The sequence below is a fragment of the Typopeltis vanoorti genome, chromosome 15, assembly GCF_054136105.1.
Source record: "Typopeltis vanoorti isolate ZY-2024b chromosome 15, IOZ_Tvanoo_1.0, whole genome shotgun sequence".
NCBI lineage: Eukaryota > Metazoa > Arthropoda > Arachnida > Uropygi > Thelyphonidae > Typopeltis > Typopeltis vanoorti.
The window spans coordinates 69495605-69516569 of record NC_143563.1 but is presented as its reverse complement, the minus strand read 5'-3'; the positions used below and the strand labels follow the sequence as shown (position 1 = coordinate 69516569).

Sequence of the window (20965 nt, the reverse complement as noted above, 5' to 3'; positions counted from 1 at the left end):
GACACTTGACCAAAGACTAGAGACTACAGATATGAGAGTCCTGAGAAAGATTAGAGGCATGAACAGATGGAATCAATGGCAATATCATATTAAAAACGAGGATATTAGGAAAGAACTTGACATTGTCAGCATCCTGGAATGCATTAGCAGAGCTAATCTCAGGTGGTATGGTCACTTAAACAGAATGGGCAAGGAAAGATTAGCAAAACGACCCAGAGGAAAACCAAGATATAGGTGGATTGATCCAGTAAAAAGTGTCTTAGAAGATAGAAATATAACATCTGATAATGTTGAAGTCTTGACAGGTGGCAGATTGATTTGGAGGAAAATTGTAGATAGGAAGTTAGTAATGGTGTAAGTTTTTTATGCAGTACTATCATATCCTGTATACCCCTTGAGGGTACATGTCAGGAATTGATGATGATGTATTTTCAGAACTATGGCAAAGTTAGCACCTGAAGTATTTTCAGAACTGGGGCAACTCATGGTAATGGTGGTATAAGTTCTGATCACTTTCCTTGGTATCCCATAATGCGCAGCACATCTCCTTGCAGACATGTATACTGCTATGCATTAAGGGAAGGGCACTACCCAGACCGGTTTCGACCTCAATAAAGGTCGAAACTGGCCAAAACCTTTATTGGGGCAACTCATGGTAAAGATGGTATAAAGCAGTGACCCTTCCCTTAATGCATAGCAGTATATATGTCTGCAAAAGATTTGCTGTGCCTTGTGAGATACTAAGGCAAGTGATCAGAACTTATACCACCTTTACCACGAGTTGCCCCAGTCCTGAAAATACTTCAGGCGCAAACTTTGTTTGCTTACACTTGGATTAAGGATTAAACCAAATATATAATTGGTAGCATAGCCAAGTGGAAAAACTTCCATCAACTATCTCTAATCCAGAGAATTTTAATAATAAGGTGTTGACACCTTTTGGCAACTGGTATATGGTGACATGACTTCTGCATTACTTCCACCTTAATATGCCCACCACCTCTGGATCTGGCTCCCACTGATGAGACCTCAATAAAGGTAGAAACCAGTCTGGGTAGTGCCCCCTTCTCTTAATGCATAGCAGTATAATGTCTGCAAGGAGATGTGCTGTGCATTATGGGATACCACGGCAAGTGATCAGAACTTATACCACCATTACCACGAGTTTCCCCAGTTCTGAAAATACTTCAGGTGCAAACTTTGTTTGCTTACACTTGGATAAAGGATTAAACCAAATATATAATCGATAAATTCAGGTAAATATTGTAAGCTACTTCAAGTCTCCAATAGCGGGAAGATGGTCACACACAGGGTGATGAAATTCATCTCACACCTAGAGACAATTATAAACATCCATGTCCACAGCAGAATTTGAATCTACAGCCTACTGATTAGCAGAAAACAAGAAATTTGTTCGCAGGAAAATATGCTATTGTGAGGTGATACTTTCTCAAAATTCAGGAATATCAAAAAAGTGCTTTTATATTGTGTGTGTGGAATCCCTTTATGAGGATTAGAAGAACCTAGAGCTCATCATTGCCATTGTGAATTGCAGAAAATGGCTGAGAAAGAAGTTTATGGATATTTACTTGAAGAGATAAAGGCTATAGCTGATGGAAAACACCTCACAAGGAAGTTGTTTCAGAGGTTAGGGGCAGACGGAATAAAACAGAAAGAGAAGAAATAGGTGCAGTATGTTTGCAGTTAAACTGAAAAGGATACTCTCACTGGGCAATGAAATTTCATTCAAGTTTCTTTCAGCCAGTATGTAGAATTGTTACTTTCAATGGGAATCCTTTTTGCCAATGAATGTGATTTCACTGAAACCAAAATCCAACCACCTCACATATTTTAATGTACATCCTATGCCCATTTTATTAAATCACACCCAGCATGCAGAGTTAGTTACAGCAATTAATTTTGACATGTTTTGTCCATTTACATTGTGAGAATGGTTTGAGTGAAATGAAAATTAAGGCAGCTCAAAAAAATTTTTGTTAGCATCCGAAGACCAAATTTCAATAAAATTAAAATTAATTTTAATAAAAATTAATAAAATTAATAAAAGCCAGTCTGCACAGTACATGGAAGAACAAATAGGACAGTGCACCCTTCTACTGGAAAAGGCCCCCCAAGTTCGATTCTCATTGTGGGAAGAGATATCTATATGAGCTTTTTCAATTGAAGATGAATTAGCTATAGCATGTGGAAATAGCAGGATATTTTTTCCAGAAAACTTGGATTTTTCATTCTACATACAGGCAAATTAGCCAAACGTACTGCAGTTTAGACAAAAAATACTACTGTGGGTGGTAGATAGCATAGGTTTTTCATCCCCCAGAATAAGCAAACCAGCCCCGTGAACACAGATGGATTACAGTCTTGAGATACACCGGTCCTGGGCCTGAATAAAATGGGAAGGGGGGGGGGGGTAGCAATGGTGAATCACCCTGTAAAAATCTCACCAAGAACACTTTGTGAGCAAGCCAACAAAGCCACCTAGGGTCGGAAACAACTGAAAGGGATAAACCACCACACCACAGTAATTATTTTCATTTTGCCATAATGAATGCCAACAACATTTACCTGAGGAGGAAACATTTTCTTTGCTACATGTTCACCAAGAATCTGTGCTTTCCATAAAAATTTAATAAAATGTTTTGGTATTTAGGACAGCTAGTAAAATTCAATCATCTCAATTTTGGTTTTACATGATAATGTTAATAGCCAAACTATTCTATAGAAGAGTGCTATTATGAGATTCGCCAGTATTCTTATAACCATCACCAATCATTTCCTTTGTTTTATATTAAATTTATTTTTTGAATGTTAGAAAATGAAAAAAAAAAAAAAACCATAAAAAACAAAATTAAATATTTATTTCACTGAATTATTTTATATGCACAAAAATGCCTCATAAAATAGTATTATGCAATATAAAGTAATTTACCTGAGGAGGAAACATTTTCACTGCTACATGTTCACCAAGAATCTGTGCTTTCCATACAGTTGCATATCTTCCTTTAGCTTTGACTTCTAATAGTTGTATTGGCAAAAGTCCCAAAATAGGCGAAGGTGGTGGCAAAGGAGATGGTTCAGAGGTAGGAAGCTCATTGAAATGAGACATCTTGTGTCGTCGATACAGCCAGTAAGATATAATAATTACCAAAGCAATTCCCAAAAGTGGAAGAACAGTGTACATCACAATATTACCAACTCCCACACTGGTGGTTGCCATCTTAATAGGTACTGGAGTAGTGAGCCGTCCAACTTTAATTAGAAATAATATGAATATTACATGGTGCTTTTTTTTCTCTTTTATAAAACTGAAGAAAAAACAAATACACACACAAACCTAACAATACATTATAATTGCAAATTTCGATAATGAGAAATTTAAAAATTAAGGGCTTTCCAAATCTCATCTACCCTTTCATGGTAGGTCCAACAGCCTGTCATAGCCACATAACTTGGCTTTTTAAAAACCTGATACTGCTTATGACAGCATGGTTCATCCTTTGGTATGTGCTATGTATGCAAATTTGTTGCATCTTGGACAGTTTACCAATATATATATATATATATATATATATATTAAAAAAAAAAAAAAAAAAAAAAAAAAAAAAAAAAAAAAACCCTGCCACCTCCATATGAGACCAACTCCAATAACATACTTTTTTGTGTGCGTGTCTCAAACCTATTTGCAGTATTGCAAAGAACTCACTATTGTGGAATTGCATATATGACACATAGCTATAGAGTTACAAATACATTTAGTAACAAATGTCAAATGGGATGGATGATGTTTAATTTCTCTTCATTTATAGTTTAGTGTTCCCATCATTGTGATCCAAACACTTGATATATTAAAATAATTCTTGAAATTAAAGTGAATTTTCTATACAGAAGACTGTAACGAGGGGGAGGAGGATCACCCTGAATCCAAAATTCTTGAAGCCTAAACAATAGTTGTATCTTATGATCCCTTGCAAATATCAAATGTTAAAATCAAGTTTTCTTGCTAGCATATACACTCAGAAACAGGTTAACTCTCTAAAATAGCTGCAAGTCTATAAAATAACTGCAATCAATATTGGAAATGCAGAAAACAGTGACAAATCCAGATAAAATTTCTGGCATCATAAGAAAAATATTCCATATCAGCCTGGTACAGTGATAATATTCATTCAAAAACAAATTCCTGAGTTAAAGATATGTATAGCAGTTTTGATTCGAAGGAATCAAAAGATGAGGTAATTCACCACTAAAAGTTCTACACACCGTACTCCTGTTGTTAAACCAGTTATTTAATGAAATCATCTATACACATTTATTATAATCTCTTGTAATCTAAAGAATTTTTTTTGGTTTATGAATTTCATATCAAGTTTACATTGCCTGATGAACAGCACTACCCTGCTGATTGAAGGTGCAAAACAACTATCGCCTTGTTCCATCTATCTGGTTCCTGTCCCCTCCCTTTCTGTTAGAAGTAGTGCAGGTGATGGCTTGTTGAGCATGCTTTCCATATCATTATTATTTAACTAGAGAACCAACACCTTCTCCACCCAAGAATAGAGCAGTAAAGCAGTTTCTGCATGATGGCCACGGATGCTGTATGGGATTAAACATAGTAAGCATGTTCCATGAGGTACTACTCTCCTAATTTTGTGACTATATTGATAGAAAGTTGAGCACACGTTCCTGTCAGCTTTGCTACTTTGAATAAACTGGCTGTTCTGCTGAGACAAAAATCCAGGATCATCAAGATTATACAGAAAACAGTGTGGCAAATTCTGCAGAAATGCAGAATTTGCTACACTGTTGCCTTGTTCTCATTTCATATCATTTATACTTACTGTAGGCTATTATGCCAAATGATAAGCTAGCCCGCTTCTCTTTTTGCTCAGACATTATGTCAGACATTGAAGAGGATGAAATGTTCATGTCAAGAATGTGCTTCAGCAATGAAGCCACATTTCATTTGTCAGGAAATGTGAATCGACACAACATCCATGTATAGGGTTCTGAAACCCCATACATGGATGTTGTGTCGTTGATTGGAAGTTGAACATTCAAGGGACAGTCCAAAGATAAATGTGTTTTGTGTCCTGACAGAAGATAAAGTTTATGGATCTTTCATGTTTGCTGAAAAAAATGTAACCAGAATTGTTTACTATGACATGTTGGAGATATGGCTATTGCCACAACTTCTGAACGACAGATCCAATATTGTCTTTCAGCAAGATGGAGCACCATCGCTAAGCCATCAAGAAGTCATGTCTCTTCTGAACATCCAACTTCCTGGCAGGTGGATATGCCAAATGTGTTCTACAGCCTGGCCTGCACAGTCACCAGAACTTACACTCCTAGATATTTTCCTGTAGGGTATGTAAAAGACAAGATTCATTAGTATTGCCTTTGCCACAAAACTTGCTGCAAGTTTTTCCACTTAGTTGTATTATAAATTACAGATGCCAAGAAATTATATTCTTGGTTTAATCCTTTATCCAAGTGCAAAGTCTGTGCATGAAGTAATTTCATGACTGGGCAACTCGTATATAGAGGATAATGACTTCACATCACTTGCCTCAGTACCTCATAATGTAAAGCACATATCCTTACAGACATGTATAATGTTATGCATTATGGTAAGGATTACTACTCAGACTGGCTTCAACCTTTATTGAGGTCTCATTAGTGGGAGCCAGGCCCAGAAGTGATACCAAGGTTAAAGTAATGAAGAAGTCATATTTCCATATACAAGTATCCAAAAGATGTCACACCTTGTTACTAAAATATACTGGATTAGAGATAGATGTTAGAAGCTTTTCCACTTGGTTGTATTATAAATTACAGATGCCAAGAAATTATACTTTTGGTTTAATTCTATATTCAAGTGTAAGCAAACAAAGTCTGTATGTGAAGTAATTTCACAATTGAAAAATTCATGTATAGAGGTCTATTGCCCATATTGCCAAGTTGTGAAATTACTTCACAAATTGGTTCTGCTTAAGCAATTCTAAACTGCGAAATATTCCATCCAGTTCTTTGACTGTTATTTCCTTTGGAACCTCATCTTCACATTCCATTTGTTCGTTGTCTTCATATGTACGTTGTTCAATTTCAAGAAGATCGTTGTCACTGAAATCTTTTGCATTTGAATCCAATAATTCTTTAACATCTTCTGCATCAACACCATCAAAACCATGTCAATTTGGGTAACTCAAGCCTTCTGATTTGCCTGCCAAATTACAGGTAAAGAGTTCTTGTTACATCCTTTTAAAACACTTGGGTTCTGAGTTCGATAGACAAGCAGGTTTCAATTTAAAATCTCCATTAGCATTCCCTCCAAGCATAACAGTTAAGCGATCTTTTGATACTTTATAGGCAGGTTGCGCTGCTTCTTTTTTTGATATAAAAGTTCTAGATGGCATTTTTTTCCAATAGAGTCCAGTTTCATCTACATTGAAAATTTGGCGGTAATCATAATCATTTTCTTCGATAATTTTCTGCAGCTCAGCAGGAAAGGTGGATGCAGCATCTTCATTGGCACTTGCAGCTTCACCTGTTATTTTCACATTCTTTAGTCCAGCTCTAGATTTAAAATTTTCAAGCCAGCCTTTGCTAGCTGCGAATTTTGAATTGTCTTCTTTATATTTAGTCTCTTTAAGTCTTGAAAACAGACTTAGAGCGTTGGCCGTGATAGTATAGGCACTAATTGGAATTCTCTTTTGATTGCAGTCTTCCAGTCAAATAATCAACAGATCTTCCATTTCAACCATTATAGCACTCCGGTTACGTGTGCATTGCATACTTGCAGATGCCACTTTACCTTGCTTGCAATGCTCATCAGCTTTGGATAAAATAGTCCGTATTGTCGACTTGTTAAAACCAAATTGGCATCCTATCTTAATATTTTCTTATTCCTTTTACTTTCACCACATTTAAATTTTTTATTTATATCAAGTTTCGTATCTAAGGTAATTACGATCCTCTTCTTTTTTTCACTTAATGACCCGGTTGTGGGTTTGCTCTTATTCTTCGACATGATCAATGGGCTGTAAAATTTATGAAGAACGTAATTTGTAAAAACGTACAACAGAACAACAACTGGAGCTTGTAATGCACCCACTCTTAATGATAGCAGCGAAGTAACTGGATGGCTCAGTTTCGTGGCGTGACTTTCTCGGGATTTTCCCAGCCTTGTGGCATGATTTTCATCCATTGTTGTTTCAAATGCCTTTGAAAATGTCTTTTTAAGAAAATAGGCTTTGAAAGTTGCAATGACTCCCATGTCCATAGGTTGTAACAATGATGCTGTATTTCGTGGGAAAAATAAAACTTTCACATTCTCACAGATCATTAAGAGAATTTGGATGATTACAAGGCTAGCAGCCTTGTCCCATGAGCATGATGAATTTAAAGGTGCATTAATCAAAAATCTTGCTGCAATTAATTTCACAGTGATAATCAAATCTGCGTTAAGCAAAGGATACCTGTATACCGCAATTGGTTATCATCAAGATCTCTGCTTTCTCACACTTCTTCTTCTGCAGCTTCTCCCACTTAAGTGGGGTCACTGTTGATAATGAGTCTCCTCTACACCTTCCTGTCTTGGGCTGTTACCACATCCAAGTTCTTCATCCTCAAGTCCTCTTCTACTAGCTCCCTCCATCTCTTCTTTGGCCGCCCACGCTTCCGCCTTCCTTGCACATCCATCTGCATGACCCTTCTTCCCACATATTCGTTCTCCCTCCTCATCACATGACCAAACCATCTCAACCTTGCCTCCTGTATTTTCGCTCCTAAGTTCATAACTTTCACTGTTCCCCTGACATAGTCATTTCTCAGACGACCCTTTCTGGTCACACCGCACATACACCTAAGCATTCTCATCTCTGCTACTTCCATCGTGCTGATGTTATTTTTCCTCAGGGCCACAGTTTCTATAGCATATGTCATAGCAGGCCTCACTACTGTCCTATAGATTTTGCCTTTCAGATTGATCGCCACCCTCTTATCGCGTAACACTCCAGCCATCTTCCTCCAGTTCCTCCAACCCGCTTGTATCCTGCATCCCATTTCCTTCTCAGCTCCTCCATCTTCTTCCACTGTTGAACCTAAGTATCTAAAGTCTCTCACCTTCCTTATAGCTCCAGATCTGTCTCCTGTCCGCCACCCACTGTGCAACACATATACTCTGTCTTACTTCTGCTCAGTCTCATACCTCTCTCTTCCAATACTTTTTTCCATCTTTCCAGTTTAGTTCCCGCTTCTCTTGAATCTGCACACAGCAAGATGTCATCTGCATACAACATTGTCCAAGGCGCATCTTATCTCACCTCCTCTGTTACCACCTCCACATCACAATATTAAACAGAAACGGACTTAATGCTGACTCTTGATGCAAGCCAACTGTTACTTCAAAACTTTCTGTCTGTCCCAGACAGGTCCGAACACTTGTCTTCACATTTCTGTACATTTCCCACACCAACCTGACATATTTCTCCGGCACCTTCTTCTCCCTCAGACACCTCCAGAATTCTTGCCTTGGCACTCTATCGTATGCTTTCTCCAGATCAATAAATGCCAGATGTAGCTCCCTTTGTTTCTCTCGATATTTTTCCATCATCTGCCGTAACCCAAAGATAGCATCTGTTGTTGATCTACCAGGCATGAAACCAAATTGTTCCTTTGCAATCTCCGCCTCCTTCCTCAATCTATCATCAAGAACTCTTTCTAGGATCTTCATTGTGTGGGACATCAACTTTATTCCTCTGTAATTTTTACAGTCTTGTGCATCCCCTTTACCCTTGTAGATGGGGACAAGAGCACTCTCCCTCCATTCCTTGGGTATATTAAAAAGAATAAACACAATAAATAGATAAAATATAGATGAAAATTGATCGCCTCTTTATTTTTGAGTAATGTACAGATTGTTGATTTCGCCATACTAAACTGCATACAGCAAGATCCAAGACACGAATGCCAATTTCATGTTTGGATATGATTTCTTTTTTTCACCTCTATCTTGGTTTTAACAACTTTTCTTTTCGCTTTGCTGCTATCACTATCCTTCGGCCCCCATGGCAGCTTATTTTGATAATAATTTATAAAACAAAACTATAAAACACAAAGAAAATCAAGAAAAGGCATTGCAAATTCAAGAATGCAAATGAGTTTAATAAGAAGTATGACAGGTATTGTGTGAATAATGGTTAGTATGCAATGTTGGGTCTCCCACGATGAGTCTTTTGACTTCATGGAGGTATGTTACAATAATAATAATATACAATAGGTGTCTTAAATTAATTAATTCTCCAGAAATTTCAGCATGTGTCTGCACTGAGCGTAGGCTACGGAGTAACTGACACTCTCCTGCCGTAATCTCAGCCCACGGAGCACGTGGTTGCCGGTTTGCCTGTTCGGGAACCAAGATTCTGTTTGGAAACCAGTGCGTTTTTTGTTCGGAAAATATGTCGGGAACCGATTTGTTTGAAATGGGAGTCATTCGACAACCGAGGTTCCACTGTAGTTGAAAGCAGGAAACTTGCATTGTCACCAAATGATATCTGCGCATTTTGGTCTCTTATCAAAGCAGTTGGCCACAGACTTTTGCCCAACACTGCTTACACCATTACTACCCTGATGAGTCTATTGAATTGTTACAAACAGGAAAAAGCCAATCTCCTGGCATCATACTTTTCTTTAAATGCCTGCATAGATGATTTTGGTAAATATCCACCAGCCACTCCAAAACATCCAATACCCAATGCCTCCACCTACCTATTATCAGAAAACTCTGTCTAAATTAGATTCCAAAAGTCCCCTGCCCCTGATGACATTCCCCTGGCTGTCCAGAAGATTTGCACTCCAGCTGACTTCTCACTTCTTTATGCTCTCTTACTCCACTGGCACCTATCCTACACCATGTAAAGCAGGAGTGTCAAACTCAATTGGAATGTGAGCCATTTGTCATAAAAGTGTGTCTCAAGTGGGCGACAAAAAAAATTTCAACTAAAAAACCTGCACTACTTAGAATCGAAGGAAAGCAAAAGAATGAATATAAATAAATTGGAAAATTAATAATGAAAATTTTATTTATTCTAAGTTATTACGAGACACAAAATAATAGTATAACGATTATGACAACTAAAAAAAAATAAAGAATATTTTTATTATATTAATATTTACAATATATAGCATTTTTATATGAATAAAGAAAGACTTAAATTTTAAACAGTCAATTCCATCTGCTTTACAGGATCAAAATGGGGAAAAACATACTAATAGAAAAAGGATAGAAGAAATTGTGCAAAATTTTTATAATGATCTCTATGCAACTAAGTGCCAAGTTGTAGAACCTATCATTCCAAAACCAAGCAATATACCAGATGTACTTCCAGAAGAAATAGAACATGCCCTTAAGAAAATGAGTAAAAGTAAAGCCTCAGGACTTGATCAAGTTAAAGCTGAAGAAATCCAACAAGGTGGACCAATTATTTTCAAAGCCTTGGCTGCCAGATTCACGTGGTACTTCAAAGAAAGAAAGATTCCAAAGGAATGGAAAACCTCAAAAACCATACTTCTATTCAAAAAAAGGGAACAAGAAAGACATAAAAAACTATCGTCCAATCTGTCTACTCTCTCACATATATAAGATCACGAACAGAATCCAAAACACTCTAGAAGACAACTCCAGCAGAGAGCAGGCAGGATTCAGAAGAGGCTTCTCCACAATAGATCATTTCCAGGTCATTTCACAACTAACAGAAAAATGCAGAGAATACCGAATCCCTCTATGTTTCCTCTTTATTGATTTTAAAAAAGCATTTGATACCATAGAATACAATGCAGTCATCAGTGCCTTACTGGAAATAAACATGAACCCTACTTATATTCACATGATAAAAGAAATTAACAAAAATCAGACCACACAAATAACCCTATTTGATCAACCTATAAATATAGATATAAAAAGAGGGGTCAGGCAAGGCGATGTGATCTCCCCAAATCTATTTACCAGTACTTTAGAATACATTCTGAAAAAAATAGACCTAAACGAAGGAATAAGCATAGATGGTGAAAAGCTACAAATTCTTATGTTTGCCGATGATCTAGTACTGATATCCAACAACCCAAAAGACTTAGAAGAAATGGGTGAAAAAGTATACACAAACAGCAGTAAGAGATAGGCTTAGAAATGAATCTAGAAAAAACAAAATGGATCAAAAACATCTACACAAGTGACAGTCACCTATGTATTGATAACATCCCTATAGAACAAGTACTTAGGATAAACAATAAAAATTAACGATTTATCTGAAGAACTAGCAAAAAGAAAGAAAGCTGAATGGCTCTCATTCAACAGACTAAAAGAAATGCTTACTGATCCAAATCCTGACATCTCTCCGAAGGCAAAACTATTTGATAGTGATATTCTACCATCACTCACGTATGGATCAGAAACATGGAATACGACAAGAAAAGAAGAAGAGACTCTCAGAATAACTCAGCATGCAATGGAACGCAGGATTTGTAACATCAGCAGAATGGAACATGTTAGAAACACGGAAGAAAGAGATAAGGCATAAAAGATGTAGTAACTGCAGTATATGAAAGCAAGATGAGATGGGCCGGTCACATAGCCAGACTCAACAATAACAGATGGGCATATAGAATACTCAACTGGCAACCAAGAATAAAGAGAAAACCAGGAAGACTACAAGATGGGAAGATCCACTAGTAAAATCTATGGATGTAACATGGAAGAGAAAGGTTCGATATCGAGATCATTGGAGGCATCTTTGTGACCTGCACTCACGGAGAAATCCTGAGTGAAACACTGGTCCATCAAGGTAATATAGCATTTAAACCAAATTAAACAGAAATTAAATTTTATTTGAACAAATCAAATATTTCTTTTTTTTTTGTAAGGGTAGTCTATAATTTTGGGAATTTTTTTAAATATGCATGAACATATTTTGGGGTTAAAAAAAAAAAAAAAAAAAAATATATATATATATATATATATATATATATATATGCATAATATAATTATAGTCATTTTAAGTAATTTAATTGTAGGGTTTTATTTTTTTCCAACACTTGACAATGTTTATTACTAACCAGCATGCCAAAATTTGGACTCAAAGATTGTGAACATACGACCTTCATTATGGCAGAAAGATTGACATTGGTTAGTCTTGATCTATGTGCTGTTTTGTTGCCTTTCATACAAGTGAATAACCGTTCACATAAATAGGTGCTTCGAAAATAAACATAGAATTTTTGCTGCAAACTTTTTTATTTCCCGATATTTTTAACCTAAATAACTATATATTTTAGGAACACCAAACTTCTTGGTATTTCTCTTTTAGAATGGAATCATTTTGGAAATCAATAAGTTTCATTTAAAACAAATAGGAGCTTTTTTGAAATTAACCCTCCAACCGGCTATGACGTTTATAGATTCAGCAAAATCTGGATATGAAGCTCTAATACCCATTGAATAACACGGATAAGAAGTGTAATTTGGTATTTCATCCACATCTGCTGGTAGGGAGGTTAAAGGAAAAAGGACCTGTAAAAAGCAAAAAAAACTTCTTGCTCCTTAAAATCTTTTCTAGTTTGGGACAATATTGAGAAAAGGTAAAACTGATTCTTATTGTTCAACTGTTCGCACATAGGAAAGTAATTTAGAATATTCTCTTTTAAATGATTTTGAACAAAAACCAATTTACATCTAAAACTTGCCAGTGCATCATATATATGTGTTATTAACTGATCTTTTCCCTGAAGTTTGATATTTAAATCATTTAAATGGCCTGTAATATCAACTAAGAATGCTAGATCTTGTACCCATGTCTGATCATTAAGAAATGCAACATCATGATTTTTCATTTCTAGGAACAATTTGATCTCCTCTAAAAGTAAAAAAAAAAAAATTTTTTTAGAACCTTATGACAAGATTACAACAAATCTCTGTGTAATAAGGTAGCCCTTCAAATTCATTCTCCAAGTCTTTAAGAAATTGTGCAAACTGGCAGTGATTGAGGCCTCTGGATCGGATGAAGTTCACAGTATTTGTTGCAGGCTTGAGTATGCTGTTCATTTCCAATACTCTGGAGCACAGGACCTGCTGATGAATAATGCAGTGGAAAGATTGCAGTTTTGGAATGTCTGGATACATTTCCTTTAACGTTGTTGCAAGTCTTGATACAAAACCTTTATTTTTGCCTGTCATTGCTGGAGCACCATTGGTTGTCACAGCTATGAGCCGGTTCGGAAGAAGTTGGTATTTTTCCAAAATGCTCCAGACGGCGTCAAAAATGTCTTCCCCTGTAGTGGTTCCATGGATGGGAATCATTTCCAAGAACTTTTCAGTAATATTCATATTGTTGTCACAAGCCCGAAGAAACAGAGCAACTTGAGTCCTGTCATGAATATTGAAACTTTCGTCAAATGCAATTGAAAAGCAGTGTCCATTTGCAGACATTTCTTGCAACTGGTCACACAAATTAGCCCCATTTTGGTTATTCTTTCGATCACAGTATTTCTGGACAAAGAAATATCGTGAAATGCTTCCACATTTTTGGGACATACGTTTTCAGCTGCTTTTATCATACACTCCTTAATCAAGGAACCGTCACTAAAAGGTTTGGAATGTTTTGCCAATAAATAGCAGATTTCATAACTGGCTCTCACTGCTGATACATTGTCTTTCATAATTTTTGAAAATATTTGTTGACTTTGAAGTGAATTCTTCATACTTTTTAATTTTTCTTCTCTCAGTTTATCCTCAAAGCTTGAACATTGTCCTTTGTTTCAGTGCAGAAGTAATTCAGTTCCCATTTTTTTTTTTAAATTTTCTCCCCTCCTCAGCAATTTTTCTTTTTCGTATTGTCTTAGCAACATTGCCTGGGTGAATAAATATATTCTTAATAACAATTTTTATAAAAAAATTGTTTGAATATTATTGTAACTCCATACTGTAACTATAAATGTTGTATGAAACTGAATAAATCGAATGTTTAAATCGATACCGTATTTACTTGAATATAAATCGCACTTTTTTCCCAAAATTAAAGCTAAAAACTTGTGGCGAGAGATATATGCAGAGATTTTCGAAAACTAAAGTTTTCAGGAAAATGGGGATGATTTACCAAGAATTTCCTATTTACTATCGCTACTTCCTGCCTCGAGAGTGGTTTCCTTGTATGCATTGTCAAAGTCATCTACCCCCAAATTAGTGTCATCTTCTTTCCTATTATTTCAAGTAAAAATTACTAGTAATTTACAAGACTTGAGATATGTAATAAACAATCGTATCCTTCATGAATGACTAATGAGAAGTGAAAGCAGAGCGTGAAACAGATAATGGTAGGCCAGTAGAGATACAGCAGCTATGAAGATGGACATATGCTTGGTGTGGTATTAACAAAAGGTCACACGGTGAAAAGATAAAAGCAAGCCGATAATTTTTGAGCAGAAATGTTAAAACTAAAATTCGAAATGTTAAAACAAAAATTCGAAATGTTAAAACAAGAAAGTTTTAACAAGAAATGTTAAAACAAAAAAGAAATGTTAAAACATCTTAAAACTAAGACATACTATGTATGTCTTAGTTTTAAGATGTTTACGAATTTTATTGCTGTTTGGTGTTTGAGATGGTGAAGAGACTCGCACGCATCTAACTAAAAACAATAGTTTTTAGTTAGCTACTGTGTTTGCCAGTGCAACATATGGTTTTGCTAGTCTAAAACTGCGTGGTTAATGTGGGAGGGGACATGCGATTCATTAGTTAGTGCCATTTTTATCTCAGTTGTCTCTAATTGCACTATTTGTTGAGAAATGTATTACACAGTAAATGTTTCTGTACTTTATTCAGTGATACAATAAAACAACTTGTGTTTCTTGCACCTGCAGTAGTGGCAGTTAGGGAGGGCGTGTTGTTTACAGCGGGGAGCGAGTTATTGTCCTGACATGAAAGTGTTTAAACTTTTTTTTTCGTGTGTGATGTATATGCTAAACTTTTTAATTTCTTTTTTCGTAAAGTAAAATCAAGGGTGCGAGTTATATTCGAGCGAATATGGTATTTTTGTTTTATTATAAAAAAGCAACATCCCTTTTTTTAAATTTTTCCTTTGAGATGTTGCAGGCTGCAAGAAATTGCTTCGCTGGACACCAGTTTGACACCCCATGTATCCCATGTACATAGGATACCTATTCCCCCAAAAGGGTGACAAATCTTTACCAAACTACTGCTCAAAATCTCTCACCTCAAGTCCTCTCTAAAGTAATGGATAGAACTATCAATACCCAACTTTTAGCTATCTTGAAAGTACTCAACTAATATACGACTGCCAGTATGGATTCCGGCAATACCGTTTGTTCAACAGGGGATTTGCTTACCATGAAAAGATTTTCTTTTCTTTCTTTTAAGGTTACACGATGGTCAGCATTCATAATGAAAAATTTATGGAGACAAAACACATGTTAGAATAATTACTTTCTTTAACATTAAGCAAGTAACAATCAACATTTTGACCTCTGTAATGAAGACCATCATTAGGAAAACATACATATGTACAATATACAAGCTACATGCCACTGCACTACACAAAAGTAAAATGAATATAAATGTTTGTTAATCATTTATCCTAGCCTGACCTCTGGTGAAAAAAAAAAAAAAAAAAAAAAAAGAACTATATTAAACAATTTCTACAGTCCTTTCAAATGGAGATTTTCTTCTATCTGGTGTTGCTCTGGTTACTATATGGTTCCTCCACATTTTTGGAATAATTAATCCATCATTTCTGTCAGATTTGGATGATGTTTCAAGCATTTCACAAGCTTCTTTGAATTTTCTTACAAGCCAGGTTTCAGTGCAGTGTAGAGACTTAGTGCCTTTCCAGTCAATTCTGTGGCATGTTTGGAGTGATGTGGTCTGATGGGCCTGTCTTACCATAGAGTAAGTATTTAATGTGCCATTTGTGTTCATCCGTTCAAATTGGTTGGTGCATGTTTCCCCCTACGTAAGGTAGATTACAGGTACATTGAATTTTGTAAACCCCTGGACGGGCAAGGTATGGAAGAGGATCTTTGGAGGAGCTATGTAAATTTCTTAATTTTACCAGGCGTTTGAAGGTTGTCTTGATGTTGTATTAAAGTAGAATTCTATCTATTTTTTCTGAAATGCTCCTGATGTAGGTATGACTATGGCATTCTTGTAATCTTGCGAACTTTTTTTTTTTTTTATTGTAGCCATTTTTTTTTTTTACAAATGTTTGGTTAATGATTTCAAATTCTTGGCTCAGCGCTTGTTCACTGGAGCAAATTGTTAGGGCTCTGAGTTTGAAGGTGCTGATGACTGATAGTTTTTGTGATGGGATGATATGAATTTTTATGTATGTATTGGCCTGTATGTGTAGATTTGCAGCAGACAGTGAAGGAGATGCAGTCTGAGAGAAGATGCGTGACGAGTGTGTCTAGAAAAGGAAGAGAGTTGTTTTCAGTTTCAATTGTGAATTGGATACATTTGTGCTGTTTGTTCAGGTGACTTAGGAATGTATTTAATGTTTCATGGCCAGGGACCAAATGGCGAAAATATCATCAACATATCTGAGCCACACTCACACTTTGGATTTTAGGCTAGCCAAATCTAGGGCTCGTTGTTTGAAGCCTTCCATGTAAAAGTTAGCTATTGGATGGGGGGGGTTAGCCCATGGCTGTACCTTATTTTTTGTAAGTAAAAATTATATTGCAATGAAAAATACCCAGAGTGGAATATGTGGGCAAAGAGGGCTAATATTGTGCAGAAACGTGTTTTGTAAGAAAAGAATAGTATCGGTGATCGGGATATTACTGAAAAAGGCAGTTATGTCAAAGCTGACTAATAAATCTTTGTTGTTAAGTGTGATGTTTCTAATCTTTTATGAAGTGTTGTGGTTTTTTTTTTTTTTTTTTTTTTTTTTTTTAATGTAGGAGGTGAAATGACCTACCAACTGCTTGAGTGTGGCCACTAATTTCTTGGCTAAGTGATAATTAGGGCTGTTGATTTCTTCAACTATCGGTCATAGTGGCGTGCTTACTTTGTGTATTTTTGGCAGGCTGCAAATTCTGGGAATGTGGCATAAGTTTTTTAGTTATGGATCAAAGATTTGTATCAGAAATAAAGCACTCAAAGTCTAGAGACAGCATTTTAAGAAATATTTGGAGAATGAACAAAATTGCAGCATAACATTAACATTCAAGAACATACCCCACCTGCAAACCATTTCAGAAATCTGTCTTCTGTACCAAATTAAAAGAGGATAAATTACTACCCTTCTCCTAACCTGGTGTTTATCAGGAACTTTGTTCCTGCTGAGATTAGAATCTTGGAACATCAAAACTATAAATTGCTGCAATTCCATAAATTTATCCTTATCCTTTCTTTTAGTGTTTACACGGTGATCAGCATTCATTTTTGAAATTATGAAGTCTACAAGCGTGTTAAAATAACTCTTTTTATTATCCCGATGTGTCGATCTTCATATCAAGATCATCTGGAGCATACATAAATATACGAGCTGCATTACATTTCAAACTGAAAGTTAGAGAAACAATGATTTGATCACATGCTACTCACTGGAATGACCTCTAGTGAAAAAGAAAAAAAAAATTACATCAAGCTAGATTTAATTTATGATTACATGAATAAACATTCTTGCTTACAGATTTTTTCTTTAACAGTGATGTCCTATTTTTTAAATCTGTTTTTTAATTCAGATTTCAATTTAAATTAAGGATTTTTCTACAGTCCTATTTATAGTTGTTCTTAGAGAGGAAAGATTTGTGGGACGAATATATGCATTCCATATGTATAGGATTTTTAGATCATCATTGTTTAGATTGGGGTGGTTGATAATGATTTCACAGGTTTCCTTAAATTTGCGCTCATATCATGTTTTAATATGAACGCAAGTACTTTTCCAGTCAATTCTACGTAAGGTGTTCAAGGGCATGATCAGAAAGGCCAGCTTCATTCACCATAATTATTATATTTGATGTGTCATTTATGTTCCTTTTGTCTGAGCAGAATTGTGCGTCCTGTTTCTCCTATGTAAGGTATGTTGCAGGTGCATTAAATACTCCAGGTATACTCCAGAGTGGGCCAGCGACAGGAGTGGGTCTTTGGATGAGTTGAGTAAGGTTTTTAATTTTGCAGGAGATTTAAAGGTGGCTTTGAGGTTGTATTTTTGTAGTACTCTGTTTATTTTGTCTGATGTCCCTTTAATGTAAGGAATGGTTATAGTTTTATTGTAGTCTGGTTTGTCTTTGTTTTTTACTGAGGTCTTGTGGAGAATTTTGTTAATAGTGTTTTGACTGTATCCATTTTTTTGAAAAGTATTGCTGATCACTTTAAATTCGTCTTTCAGTGCCTATTCACTAGAGCAGATCTTCAGAGCCTTGTTTTTTTTTTTAGGATATTGATAACACCTAGTTTTTGTGTTGGTAGGAGTTTATGTGTACATATTGGCCAGTATGTGTCGGTTTCTGGTAAACAATGAAGGAAAGATTGCCCGAGGGGAGACATGTGACAAGTTTTTCTAGAAACAGCAGTGTGTTATGTTTTTCAATCTCAATTGTGAACTGTACACATTTGTGTTGCTTGTTTAGGTGGCTAAGGAATGTGTCTAGCAGCCATGAGACCAAATTGCAAAAACATCGTCAAAGTATCTAAACCAGACTTTGAGTTTTAAAGGGGAGGAACCTAAAGCAAGTTGTTCAAAATGTTCCATATAAAAGTTAGCAATAAGTGGGGGGATAATGGCGAGCCCATGGCTGTGCCTTCTTTTTGTAGGTAGAAAGCATTTTGCCATACAAAATAACCAGAACGTAATACATGCGCAAAGAGCGCCGTGATATCTGGAGGAAATTTGTTCTGTAAAAGAAGGATTGATTGGGACATTCGTAAAGAGGGCGGAGACAGCAAAACTGACTACTAGATCATCATCATCTTTTTCTAATGTAATGTCTTTGATGATGTTTATGAAGTGTTGTGTGTTTTTGATATGGAGGAGGAAATGACCTACCAACTCCTTGAGTGTTGCTGCTAATTTTTTGGCTAAATGATAAGTCAGACTATCAATCCCTTCGACTATAGGCCTTAGCGGTGTGTTTTCATTGTGAATTTTCAGTAGCCCGTAAATTCTCGGGGGGAAGAGCATAGTGTGGAAATAGTTTTTTGACCGTATCTTTGGGCCATGTGGTAACTGACTTAAGTAGAGTCTCTGTTTTCTTTTTTATTCTATTAGTTGGGTTATAGTTAACTAATTGGTATGTGTTATTGTCCAAGAGCAGCAGATTCATTTTATCCACATAAGTGGTTAGGTTTAAGATAATGGTGGCACTTCATTTATCTTCTCTGGTTATTACGATGTTCGGATTTGATGTGTTTTTTTGCTGTTAATTCGTGTTTAGTTAGGTTGCTTGTTATTGTTTTGTTATGATTTAAAATGTTGGCGGTTTCTAAATAAATTTAAGTTTGTTTATCGATTTGGGTGCTATGGCATAATTTAAACCTTTGTTAAGTATCGAGATTTCATCTTTGTTTAAAGCGCAGTTGGATAGGTTAACTATGTTACTGTTACTGTTACAAAGAATTGACTGGAAAAGCACTAATTGTCTACATCACACCAAAACATGGTATGAACGCAAATTTAAGGAAGCCTGTGAGATCATTATCAACCACTCCAATCTAAACCATAATGATGGTCTAAAAATCCCATACATACGGAAGGCATATATTCGTCCCACAAATCCTTCCTCTCTAAGAACAACTATAAATAGGACTGTAGAAAATCGAGGATCCTAAATTTAAATTAACTTTAATACTAAAAAATAGGACATCACTGTTAAAGAAGTAATCTGTAAGAAAGAATGTTTATTCATGTTGTAATTTATTAATAATTTTTTAAATCATTTAACATACCTTACATAGAAGAAACAGGACGCACAATTCCGATCAGACAAAAAGAACATAAACGACACATCAAATATAATAATTATGGTGAAGCTGGCCTTTCTGATCATGCCCTGAACACACCTTACATAGAATTGACTGAAAAAGCACTACTTGTCTACATCACACCAAAACATGGTGTGAATGCAAATTTAAGGAAGCCTGTGAGATCATTATCAACCACCCCCAATCTAAACAATAACGATGGTCTAAAACTCCCATACATATCATCATCATCAAATTCCTGCCATGTACCCTCAAGGGATGTACAGGATATGATAGTACTACATGAAAAAAATTACATCATTACTAACTTCCTATCTACAATTTTCCTCCAAATCATTCTGTTACTTGTCAAGACTCCAACATTATCAGATCTTATATTTCTATCTTCTAAGGCACTTTGTACCATATCAATCCATCTATATCTTGGTCTTCCTCTGGGTCATTTTGCTGCCAACCTGGCAGAGAACACTTGTTTTGCTAATATTTCTTCGCCCATTTTGTTTAAGTGACCATACCACCTGAGATTTGCTCTGCAAACACATTCCTGAATGCTGACAATGTCAAGTTCTTTCCTAATATCCTCGTTTTTAATATGATATTGCCATTGATGGCATCTGTTCACACCTCTAATCTTTCTCAGGACTCTCATATCTGTAGTCTCTAGTCTTTGGTCAAGTGTCTTACTTCTGACCCAGCTCTCAGATCCATAAGTTAAAACTGGTTTGAACACTGTCTTGTATACTGTGTTGTATACAAGATCAAATTTATTGTTATGATAAATTCTCTCTTATTCCACACGAATTTATTCAATAGACTTCCTACCGTACCAGCTTTGTTGATTCTGTTGTCTATTTCCATATTTAATTTACCATCTTCACTAAAAATCGTGCCTAAGTAGCTGAAATGTTTTACTTGTTAAACAGGTTCCCCATTCAAAACACAGTTGAC

The 20965-nt window shown here is 35.8% G+C and overlaps 1 protein-coding gene across 4 annotated transcripts in view; it reads right to left on the bottom strand.

Annotated features, from left to right (window-relative positions):
• Nucleotides 1-20965, bottom strand: part of LOC150098858 (activin receptor type-2A-like) — a 181969-nt gene that overhangs the window by 100850 nt on the left and 60154 nt on the right. For all 4 annotated transcript variants that reach the window (XM_090404565.1, XM_090404562.1, XM_090404563.1 and 1 more), the window contains exon 4: nt 2951-3270. In XM_090404565.1, the coding sequence (XP_090260691.1) occupies nt 2951-3270 (320 nt within the window). The remainder of the gene's footprint in view (nt 1-2950; nt 3271-20965) is intronic.